The sequence below is a fragment of the Melanostigma gelatinosum genome, assembly GCF_949748355.1.
Source record: "Melanostigma gelatinosum genome assembly, chromosome: 22".
Lineage (NCBI taxonomy): Eukaryota > Metazoa > Chordata > Actinopteri > Perciformes > Zoarcidae > Melanostigma > Melanostigma gelatinosum.
In genome coordinates, this window is record NC_136655.1 from 877,868 (window position 1) to 890,275 (window position 12,408).

The 12,408-nt window shown below is 47.6% G+C and overlaps 1 protein-coding gene across 1 annotated transcript; it reads left to right on the forward strand.

Annotated features, from left to right (window-relative positions):
* Positions 1-9,908: 9,908 nt before the first annotated feature.
* Positions 9,909-11,354, forward strand: LOC306795874 (shaker-related potassium channel tsha2; the record flags this gene model as incomplete). Its single annotated transcript, XM_079294564.1, has 1 exon — positions 9,909-11,354. One exon carries the CDS (start codon positions 9,909-9,911, stop codon positions 11,352-11,354), a length of 1,446 nt encoding a protein of 481 aa, XP_079150690.1.
* Positions 11,355-12,408: the final 1,054 nt, after the last annotated feature.

The window sequence follows — 12,408 nt, forward strand, 5'->3', positions numbered from 1 at the left end:
CCACAGAGCTCTAACCAGGTGTTTACCTCAGCAGCTCTGAGCGCTGCCAGGAAAACCACAGCAGCCAATTAGAGCACAGCAACACCTTCGACTCAGAGTCCGGGTCCAGGAGACGGACCGAGAATCAATGTGTGCACTGTCTGAGGTTCAGTGATGATGCTGCGGAGGCCGTGACTCACGGAGGACTTGCCTTTAACTGGAGCTAAAGTTAAAGGAGCTTCAGTTCACTCTGAGTCAGCATGCTGACTCAGAGTGAACTGAAGAATCCTGCAGGATTCATGTTGACCGTTGCTGCTTAAAGGGAAGCAAGATTTGAGTTTTGGCTCAATTCATAGCAGATTTCCTGTAAAACGATGCCCACTCATTAAACTGCTATAGGCATGAGACAATATCAACATTTCATGTCAAGATTATCCAGACATCTCTAACAGCTACAATGTGTTCAGCAGGCGGAAACCTCCCGTACTGAAAAGTGAAGCCGATGCGTCAAGTGTTAAAGCTGCATTCTCTCTAGTGTCCACCAGGGGGCGACTCCTCTGGTTGTATAGAAGTCTATAGAAAATGACTCTACTTCTCTCTTGATTTATTCCCTCAGTAAACATTGTAAACATGAGTTTATGTCTCAATCTCTAGTTTCAAGTCTTCTTCAATACAGCATGATGTTCATTTAGTACATTATGGTCCATTTAGAGTCAAACAGACCATAAAGCAGGGGATGCTTTAGGGCGGGGCTACACGCTGATTGACAGGTCTCTAATAGACCATAAAGCAGGGGATGCTTTAGGGCGGGGCTACACGCTGATTGACAGGTCTCTAATAGACCATAAAGCAGGGGATGCTTTAGGGCGGGGCTACACGCTGATTGACAGGTCTCTAATAGACCATAAAGCAGGGGATGCTTTAGGGTCCATTTAGAGTCAGAAATGTTGAGGCTTTCCAACGTCCGTCATCTGAGCCGCGTTATTGTTGTTCCTGCAGCGAGAGGAGCGGCAGGAATGCTGCTGGTGGACGGAGTCTAAACTGAGAGGAGTGACTTCATGCTGCACCTGTCCAAACCCCCCCCCCCCCCCCCCCTCTGAGCTGGTTTCCTCCACAAAACTGCTAAACCAGTTGGGAGGCGTGGGCACGGACTGCATACATCACATATCTGTTCATACTCAGCGTACATCCCTCATTCATTCAGACACACAGCTGCTCCAAACATCTCCTTCATAGCTCACGAATAAATAATAACGCATGCAAAGTTTGACCCACTTTGTCCCCAATTTACTGCCTTAAACTCAGATGATTTCATGTTGATCACTGATCAATCCAGAGTGACTCCTCTGTATATCTGTCAGGAGATTCTCGAGTCAATGCACTGATATGATGCATGAATCATGACGGCCTGAGAGCTGAGAGTCTGATACTCGTCGTGCTGGAAGCCTCCCACTAGCGGTGTCACACTACTGCAGTTTCCCCGCTGGGTCCTACTTAACACGGCGCGTCACTGTGAATTACTGCAGCCACACCCGGTCTGTGAACTCAGCAGCAACCCCCCCCCCCCCCCCCCCCCGCTGCAGGTAATTAGGAGCTTGACAAGGACATGAACGTTCTGAAGGTGAAGTGACTCGACGCTCCTCTGGCAGTATCATCCCATTATTCATTCATTCATCTTTAGTGTTTTTACTTTTGGTTATTCAGGTTCAAGTTATGAACAAACTGGCTGTCACTCAAAGCAACACTGGTTTAGTCTGTTCACTGTAATTATAAATTGAACCTATTTCCATGAGTTCTTCAGGGACACAAACACTGAATAAAGCTGCAGATAGAACCTGTTCCAGTGTCCATGAAGAGAACGTACCAACCAAAGACTCACAGCTGAGAGAAGAAGCAGAACACGACAGCTTCTTGCTGCGTTTGTGCTGCAGAAAAGCTTTGTTTCATGGAGATGAGGTGATTTTGGACGTTTAAAATGTGAAACAGGTTGTTTAGCGTGAGAATGCTGAAGTGTCTCTCGACAGAAGAAGACGAGTGGAAGAGAATCCTCCGAGGAGGGAGCGCTCTGCTCGGGGTCTCGTCCACGCTGAAGACATGTGCTGGTCCTCCTGTCGCTCAGGTGAGCCCGGTGGCTGATGGGTAATAGAGGCTGTACGGCCGGCTGTGATTGATGGTCTCTGCTGGACGCGGTCAGAGATGGAAGAGCTCCACCTTCAGACTGAGGACCGGCTTTATGACGCCGTTCGTCTCTGATGGAAGCAGCCAGCGAGACGCTTCCTTCTATTACGAGTCACAGAGCGGAAAAGAGTTTTTATTCATCTTTAACGTTGAGTTAAATCGACATGCTCTCATCTTCATGCTCGGTCATCGGTGCTACAGTTCAACATAGAAACCTGCAAAGAACCCTCAAAAACATACAGCAGAAGAAGAGGGGGGGGGGGGTACTTTGAGTAGCTCAGTAAAAGACAACGAGAGGACAAGACGAGTGAAGACGATTCACTGCGTGGAATACAAAACCTAAATCACAAAATGTATTTAAAAAAGTTATCATAAAGCATATCAAAGAGAGAAATTGTAAACATAGCAGACAACGATGTATTATTTATTATATTACATTCTTGGGTCAATGATCTTTAAGAGTAATGAGCCAGAATGAACAGGCTTGAACCTGATAACACATTAAATAAGTCAACAATAATAATCTTCTCTTCTCTTCTCTGCTTGTTTGTTTGTTTGCAGTTGTTGAGAAGCCTGACCTTTGACCTCTGACCCAAAGAGCTTTAGCAAGGCCAGAGAAAGTGAGACATGTGAGAGTGAGACATGTGAGAGTGAGACAGCAGGTGGACAGAGAGAGAGAGAGAGAGAGAGAGAGAGAGAGGACGGCCAACAGCCAATCAGGGGTCAGGAAAGCAGAAGAACCCATCTAACGTTAGGTCCTGATAGAAGATCATTGTGTCTGAACTAATATATTTATGATTCTGTCAGTTGAAAACAAAAGTTAAAGAGAACAGAGGGGACATTTCACTTTTCCGAGTTAGTAATTCTAAAATCTTCTGACCTCGTTCCACTTTTATTCTTTTCAGCTAATTTCATTATCCGCTCATTAATGAACAGAACAGGAAGTCGTCCCGTGAGATCGGAGACTTAGCGCTTCATCACTCCGTCAGTTCTCTTTGTGTCTCTCTGCTGCAGTGGACAGAAACTCAAATTCACATTATTCTGAAATATGTAAAAGAGCTACGATACGACGCGTGAATGAATGTGATTCACATCGACGTCATCAGAGCGACTCGTCCGGATTATCTGTCAGCTGCACATTAACCAGTTCAAATACATTCCCTTTCTTCCTCTGTGGTGCAGAGTCACTGCTCTGCAGAACCAGAAGACGTCGAGGAGAAGCAATTACAAGGAGGCAGACACACGACACTTCAAACAGCAGCAGAGAGCAAACTGTTCTCTCTGCAGAGATACGAGGTTCTCACAGGACAAACATCTGATCATCTCATAGAATGTGATGCATTCATGTAGATTCAACTGAACAGGATATGAAGGAGTGAACATGCAACACATTAATGCAGCAGAGCATCACGTCACTGAGCAATCAATGCTTTTACTGAAGGTTTGGAATGCAGGACTTTTACTCATCGTGGAGTATTAATAATTTCACTGCAGTAAAGGATCTGAATACTTCTTCTACTACTGCCTCTACTAGCCATGCGCTTCATGTAAATGTTTTGTTGTCTTCACTAACAACGCGGCATCGTCTGCGTACAGGCTGACTTCACATGAAATATCACAGAAACAACGACAGCAGTAGTGCCAGCTGGCTCGCTGTCATGATGTCATGATGTCATGATGTTATCCTGGTGACGGTCCTCAGTGTATGATGGGATGTGACAGTCAGAGAGCACCGCCCTCGCGTTGCCATGGTTACCGATGGCAGGTGAAAGGATGTGGATTCTGCTGACTTGATATTTCAGCGTTGACAGGCTCCTGGGACGGCATTTGGTTCCGTTACGCTCGGGGATTGAAAGCACTGCTTGTGACTTTACAATGTATACAAATCCATAATTCAGTGCGTATGAGACGAGGAAGCAGCCTGAGTGACAGCCGCCCATTGACCTCCATGTACGACCGCTCAGGTGAATAATGACCCAACGGTTCGTCTTCATTTGTGTTCGTGACTTCATCTCAGCTCCACCTGCACAGACCAATGAGCTGCTTCTGGACAGGTGAGAGCAGGCAGCAGCAGGGCGGTGACAAGTCTTTAAAGAACAAACAGGAAGTCACAGAAACGCTTACTTCCTGTTCGATCTGTAGGCTACTTGTAGTTTACAGACTTCGTTCGGATTCATTCATGTGTGTAAATATGTATTTATGTGGAAATGTTCGTGTATCTGCATTGAATGCTATCCTTTGTTCTTTTTATGTCTGTGAAACACTTTGATGCTGGTTTTGATATGTATTGTATAAATAAGCCTTTTATTATTACTATCAATCACACAGATATGTTTTTAGATTAAACTTTGTTACACAACATGAGACTAGCAGCCAACAATCGAGCGTTAAATATTACAAAACGTGTTGTTTGATGTCAAATCTAAGAGCCAATCAGCTCTTTGATCAGGAGACAGCCAGGCGTTTCCCATCATGCACTGCAGCCTGGTGGAGAGCAACTGTGGCCGCCTCGATCTCGTGAGGTCACCCATGACCACGTGTTCATGACGTGCATATATTTTATATTCGCACTCTTTGTTGTCTTCGATTTGTCTTCGCACTCTTCTCCAACGTTATGTTGCAACTGTTGCACAAAAGAAGACAAAGATGTGAATGATAAAGATAAAGGCTTCTGGAGAAACAGACCTTTAAAATATTAAGGAAAAATAATAGAAGTCATTTTGAGCGAAGAAGATGATGATGATGATGATGATGATGCAGATACAACCTCTAACTCTCACAATATGTTTGCTGCAGAGGAAGAGAAAATAACTATCTGTGGCAGTTGAGCTGAGTCAGTCCTGAATCTGCAGAGTCACTTCCTGTCCTCCGGGGGTCCTGCACCGGGGGTCCGTCCAGCCGTGATGAACCCGCCTCCATCGGAGAACAACCTGCCTGCTGCCAGAGAGCCCTGAGCTCAACGTCTAACAGCAACATGGCTCAACGTTGTGACTTGAAGAACTCAAAGGTGTGTGAGTCCTCCTGAAGAGGTTAGCTAACCTTAGCATCGATGCTAGAATAGCATCAGTTTCATCACAATTTCTTCATTGACAGAAAAGAAAGGAACTGAAGGCTTTTTCATGGAAAACACATTTTCACCTCTTCTCCCAATTGGCTTCTAAGAGTTTGATTGACAGTTGGTTCATCCACTCACAAGTGTTTGTGCCTGTCCTGTGAGTCTGATTACAGCTTCACTCCTCATCATTCAGGTCTGTGTGACAGCAAAGTCAAGAGGTGAAAACATTCTCAATATCGTGTCGACTTAAACTGATGTTGATTCTTTTGTGTTTGCAGAATCTTAGAATGAAACATGTTTTCTGGTGACTGAGTCCAAAAACCAGTAAAACCATTAAAGTGACGGCTGCTCTTGAAGGCAACACTTTTACGAACGTATATCATGAAAGTTATTTAGTTTGACTGACATCAGTATGAGAGTATGATAAGACATCATACCTGTTTATTTACTATTCTTCATTTTACTTTTTAATTTAAGACCTCATTGAGCAAATCTTCTTCCTGAAACCAAACCTGCAGAATTCAGAGGAAACATTTGATTAAAGTCTGGAAAGAACCCAAAACCTCCAGCTGTGAGATGCACAGAGTGAAAGTACAACGAGTAGAACGTCTCAGTACTCGGCAGAGTAAACGTTGTGTTTTGGAGGGCTGAAGTGGAAACGTGGTCTTGGCCGGCGGATCTGTTTTCTGATCCCAGCGTTCCCAGAATGATTGATGGAGCTATTCTTATTATTATGACCCGTTACGTAAAAACCTAAAAATACCAGCAGGCTTTTCAGGACACTCAGTGTTTGCTTTAGAACAGGACCAGCTATCTGGATCCATCAGTCACCGAACCCCCCACGCTGAATTAGTCGCATTAGCGCCGGCCGTGTGCTGCTGTGGATGGAAGTTATTGACGTGCGTCTGTTGTGGACCGGAGGACGAGGGGGGGGGGGGGGGGGGCAGAAATAGAAACAGAGCTTTCCAGGAAAATGAAATGTGTGTGAGTTGAGTTCACATCGTCTGCTGGATGAAGCTGGAAGTTTGTCCAGTTGTTTATATCTCCACTCGTAGACTCACCGCTGGATAGATGCCACAGGGATGTCTGCGTAGGGAGGAAATGTGTGAATATTGTTGAGATTGGTGCTAAAAAAAGGGCTCTTTTACTCAAAAGGTAGACAGCCTACAACACCCAGAATGCACTGGGGTCATTGCCACCAGCTCCGCTCCTGTTGGATAAACTTGACCAGAGCTTCGACCTCCGGTTCTTTAAGTGAAGTCAAAGCTTCACGTGTTGAAGCTGCATTCTCTCTAGTGACCACCAGGGGGCGACTCCTCTGGTTGTATAGAAGTCTATAGAAAATGACTCTACTTCTCTCTTGATTTATTCCCTCAGTAAACATTGTAAACATGAGTTTATGTCTCAATCTCTCGTCACATTTCTTCGTAAAACTGTCGAAGTATAAAACTGTGAAAATACGTTTTCAGAAAGACGACACGTCTCTCTGACGACTCGGCTCCTCTGAGGTGAAAGGAGTCGAAGAGGAACCGACGTGTTGGAGTTATTATGGGATGCAGAGAGTTATGAATGCTGGTTAAGTGCTGTGAATAATCTTAAATATGTAGAGACGTTGTAGAGATTGTTGTCTCTATTTCAAAGTGGAGGACGAGTTTATTTATCTGGAAAAATCTTCCAGATGTGTGTGTATTATTAATATGAATAGTATTATTATTATTAATAATATGATATTATTAATATTATTATTCATATTATTAATAGTAATATTATTATTCATGTTATTATTATAATAATAATATATATTTTCTGGTCATTTGTTTGAGATCGCATCGTATTAAAAACATCTTTGCACCTTGAAGCGAATGAGTCATTAAACATGACAACACGTTTCCTGTGCGGTTATTACTCATAACGAGGCGTTCAAAGGCCTTCAGTGGATCGGGACGCGTCAAAGACTTAAAGATGAACAGAGAACAGAGAACAGAGGATCCTCCAGAGGAACCAGTGCTTCTCCACACAGATGTGAAGAACTGCTGCGGAACCGTTGAGACCTTCTTCAAAGACATCAGGTGAGACGCTCACAGAGTCGCCACTTGTTTAATACTCAACAGTTCAGTTTGTTCGTCTGACATTTGAGAGAACCTTCATGTGGATTCCCACGAGACAGAAGCTCCTCAGAGACTCATCAGCTGCTGGAACATTAACCCAGATTCAGGAGCTTCAACCCCGAGACGACCCTCAGCGTTCAATCATCCCGTCAGAGGAAACACGGCGTCCTACATGTCCCGAGAGACGGAGACACTACTTTTATATGAAACTCATGAAAGTACTGTGAGTTAAAACCAACGACGCTCCGTGATACGATCAGAGCAGGGGTCAGGGGTCACCGACCTTTGTTCAACTGAGAGCTACTTCAAGGCTACCGAGCACGAAGGAATACTTGTTTGATGCAAACGTCACCTCAATAACCATAATGTATGTGAAGACTGTTTGATCACATGTCAGTTAATTATTCCTCACAATAATTATTAAGAATTATTTCCAACAATGATGGTATATATCGCTACACATACATATTTAAACATGCAACTTTTATTTCTGTTAATCTGTTTCAACATGTGAGAGTCAGAGGTCTCACATCTCTGGGGCGGGGCTACACGCTGATTGACAGGTCTCTGCTTCATTAATCTGCAGGTTTCATATTTTCTCAAGGACTCTGTTTCTTCTTCTTCTCTGTTGGTTTTTTATGCAGATCTGTCTTTTCTTTCTCTTCCTGTCATCTCGTGTTTGCTTGTATTTTCCTCTCAGCTCCCTCAGGACCTCCTGGGAAACCAGACGAGCCCAAAACAGGAACGATTCTCAGAGAACACATCACGCTGAGAGCAGCAGGAAACTCTTCAGCATCAGATCCTGCTTTCTCCTTCTCCCTCTCCCTTTCTAACTCTTCAGCATCAGATCCTGCTTTCTCCTTCTCCCTCTCCCTTTCTCTCTCTCTCATTCTCTCTCTCTCTCCTTCTCCCTCTCCCTTTCTCTCTCGCCCCCCCTCTCTCTCTTCTCTCTCCCTCTCTCTCTCTCTCTCTCTCTGTCTCAGACAGAGTGTGAGAGAGAGTGAGAGAGCAAGAGACAGAGAGAGAGAGAGTGAGTGTGAGAGAGAGACAGAGAGAGAGAGAGAGAGAGAGAGAGAGAGAGAGTGAGTGTGTGAGAGAGAGAGAGAGAGAGAGAGAGTGTGAGAGAGAGACAGAGAGAGAGAGATAGAGAGTGAGTGTGTGAGAGAGAGAGAGAGAGAGAGAGAGAGAGAGTGTGAGAGAGAGACAGAGAGAGAGAGATAGAGAGTGAGTGTGTGAGAGAGAGAGAGAGAGAGAGAGAGAGAGGTGTGTGAGAGAGAGAGAGAGACAGAGAGAGACAGAGAGAGAGAGAGAGAGAGAGAGAGAGTGAGTGTGTGAGAGAGAGAGAGAGAGAGATAGAGAGTGAGTGTGTGAGAGAGAGAGAGAGAGAGAGAGAGAGAGTGTGAGAGAGAGACAGAGAGAGAGAGATAGAGAGTGAGTGTGTGAGAGAGAGAGAGAGAGAGAGAGAGAGAGAGAGTGTGATAGAGAGAGAGAGAGCGAGAGAGAGAGAGAGTGAGAGAGAGAGAGAGAGAGAGACAGAGAGAGTGAGTGTGAGAGAGAGAGAGAGAGACAGAGAGAGAGTGTGTGAGAGAGAGAGAGAGAGAGAGAGAGAGAGAGAGAGAGAGAGAGAGAGAGAGTGTGTGAGAGAGAGAGAGAGAGACAGAGAGAGAGAGTGTGAGAGAGAGACAGAGAGAGACAGAGAGAGACAGAGAGAGAGAGAGAGTGAGTGTGAGAGAGAGACAGAGAGAGAGAGAGAGAGAGAGTCGTGCCCAACCTGTGGAGCAGCTGATCTGCGGTCAGGGCTCCAGCGAGCTTTGGTGTTGAAGCGCTGCAGCGTCACATCGCATGTGTCATCAGTGGGTGAAAGGATGAGTGGATGGAGGACAGACTGAGCCACAGGTATTCATTCAGGATCACTTCATGAGCGGAATAGATTTCTTGCATGAGACTCGTTTTTGCACGACATCTCTCGCGCTTGGCGCCTTTAAACTGTCTCGTTCATATCTGCTGGTATTTTGCAAACATCTCGTCACATTTCACCAGAAACAACAGCTCAACTGGTAACCTTGAGCCTGTGCCACGCTGGAGACAACAGGTTCATTACGCACGACTCCCTCTGTGCACGCGCACTCTCCACATTCCTGATGTCGTCTCCTCAAATCGAGATGATTTCGTGCATGTTTGGTGTCAAATATCTGGATCGGATTCATTAGGAGCATATGTGAGCGTGCGTGTGTGTGTTTCTACACCCCCCCCCCCTCCCTTCCTCCGTGAGAGAGCGTGCACACACACACACGTCAGCTCGGGGAGGGCAAAGCCTGCTTAAGATGCAGCGAATGTGAGAGCAGAGTCCAGACTACAGCGGCGCGTGGACGGGAAAGGTGAGCGTGGTGGCGGCGGCGGTGGGGGGGGGGAAGAGGGCGCACACAATGCCAGCGGAACCAGCTCACCCGCAGACGTGACGCTGACACACCGAGCAGACAAAGACGAGGAAGACGCTCAGCTGGTTCCCAAAATACGCGCGGAGGAGTCGGAGAGGACCGAGGAGCGGGAAGAGACGCCCTTGTCTGTGGAGGGGGTGGGGGGGAAAGATGACAGTGGTGCCCGGAGAGAACCTGGATGAGACTGTGGCACTGGCCGCGCTGTCCGCGCAGGATGTGTACGACCCGGAGCCAGCCGAGAACCAGGACTGCTGCGAGCGGGTGGTGGTCAACATCTCCGGGCTGCGCTTCGAGACGCAGCTGAAGACGCTCGCCCAGTTCCCCTCCACGCTGCTGGGGAACCCGCGCAAGAGGATGCGCTTCTTCGACCCGCTGAGGAACGAGTACTTCTTCGACCGGAACAGACCCAGCTTCGACGCCATCCTCTACTACTACCAGTCCGGGGGCAGGCTCCGGAGACCCGTCAACGTGCCCGTGGACATCTTCATGGAGGAGATTCAATTTTACGAGCTCGGGGAGGAGGTGATCGAGAATTTTAAGGAGGACGAGGGGTTCATTAAGGAGGAGGAGCGCCCGCTGCCCGAGAACGAGTTCCAGCGGCAGGTCTGGCTCCTGTTCGAGTACCCGGAGAGCTCCGGACCCGCCAGGGGGATCGCCATCGTCTCCGTGTTGGTCATCCTCATCTCCATCGTGATCTTCTGCTTGGAGACTTTACCGGAGTTCAGAGAGGACGCCCGGACGTTCGACGAGCAGCCGGCGGGGAACGGAACGGCGCGCGCAAAGAAGCCGAACCCGTTCACGGACCCGTTCTTCATCGTGGAGACGCTCTGCATCATCTGGTTCTCCTTTGAGCTGCTGGTCCGGTTCCTCGCGTGCCCGAGCAAGCCCGCGTTCTTCAAGAACATCATGAACACCATCGACATCGTGGCCATCATGCCGTACTTCATCACGCTGGGGCTGGAGCTCGCGGAGCACCAGGGGAACGGGCAGCAGGCCATGTCCCTGGCCATCCTCCGGGTCATCCGCCTGGTGCGGGTCTTCCGCATCTTCAAGCTCTCCAGACACTCCAAGGGGCTCCAGATCCTCGGCCAGACTCTCAAAGCCAGCATGCGGGAGCTGGGCCTCCTCATCTTCTTCCTCTTCATCGGCGTCATCCTCTTCTCCAGCGCGGTCTACTTTGCGGAGACCGACGACCCGGACTCGGGCTTTAGCAGCATCCCGGACGCCTTCTGGTGGGCCGTGGTGTCCATGACCACCGTGGGCTACGGGGACATGTGTCCCGTGACCATCGGGGGGAAGATTGTGGGCTCGCTGTGCGCCATCGCTGGCGTGCTCACCATCGCGCTGCCGGTGCCCGTCATCGTGTCCAACTTCAACTACTTCTACCACCGCGAGACGGAGCACGAGGAGCAGTTCCAGTACACGCACGTGACCTGCGGCCAGCAGCAGCTGCAGTTCGGGGAGTTGGAGCAGAGCGACAGCAACCCGTCTCTGTGCAAGTCCGACTTCTACCCGGGCAGCGAGGACGCGGACTCCATCAAGCACACCAACTGCAGCCCGCACAAAGCGTACACCGGGAAGCTCACCGAGGTCTGACTCTCCCCCGCGCGCGGTGACGCACCGGATGGCGCGTCCATCAGACCTCGTGCTCCGGGTTGAGCTCCTTATTTTGCGCCCTCAGAGAGACTCATCCAAAACCACCAGGTGGATTATAAGAGAACCCGCATCCATCACATGAACCGGTCTTCCATTACGCGCCACGAGGAGAACGTTTAGAAAGGATTGTAGCACTTTATTACGATTATTATGATTCATATATCATATAATATATCATTAATAATGTTCTCTTAGTAATTTATTGCCATAATAATGCAGGTTTAAAGTTTACATGTGCTTTTATTCTGTCTATCTGAAGCAGAGACAACACAGGACCAATTAAACACACACACACACACACACACACACACACACACACACACACACACACACACACACACACACACACACACACACACACACACACACACACCTCATATTAAACAGATGTTTTTAAATCATCACTTTGTGATGACATCAGGTGCAGCTCTTTCTGTTATTTTTTTTCCTGAACCACGAGCGCCACCGCGTGGACGAGGAGCAGCGCTGCGTCTCCATCAATGGACGCAGTTTCTATAGCAACCTTCCAGACTCTTCTGCGTGTTGTCTGCCACGAGGACCGAGGAGAGGAGAGGAGAGGAGTTGAGAGGAGAGGAGTTGAGAGGAGAGGAGAGGAGAGGAGAGGAGGGGAGAGGAGGGGAGAGGAGAGGAGAGGAGAGGAGGGGAGAGGAGAGGAGAGGAGGGGAGAGGAGGAACCTCCATGTTGTCTGACTTCACCAGCTGAACGTTTAAACGTGATTTCATATTTACAGACAGTCACGTGACCTGGTGAGCTCTGTAGTCACTCTGAGAGGAAATGATCCAAACTGAGCTGTTATTTAATTTTCTGGTATTTTAGGATGAAATATGTTGAGACATTAACCAGAAACGTCCGTTAAAAGTTCACCAGAGACACAAGTTAAGGTTTTAAAATCATGCACGTGTTCAGTGAGAGGGAACGATTTATAAACGAAAGGAAAGAATGTGACATTTATAAAAGAAAAAAGATGATATT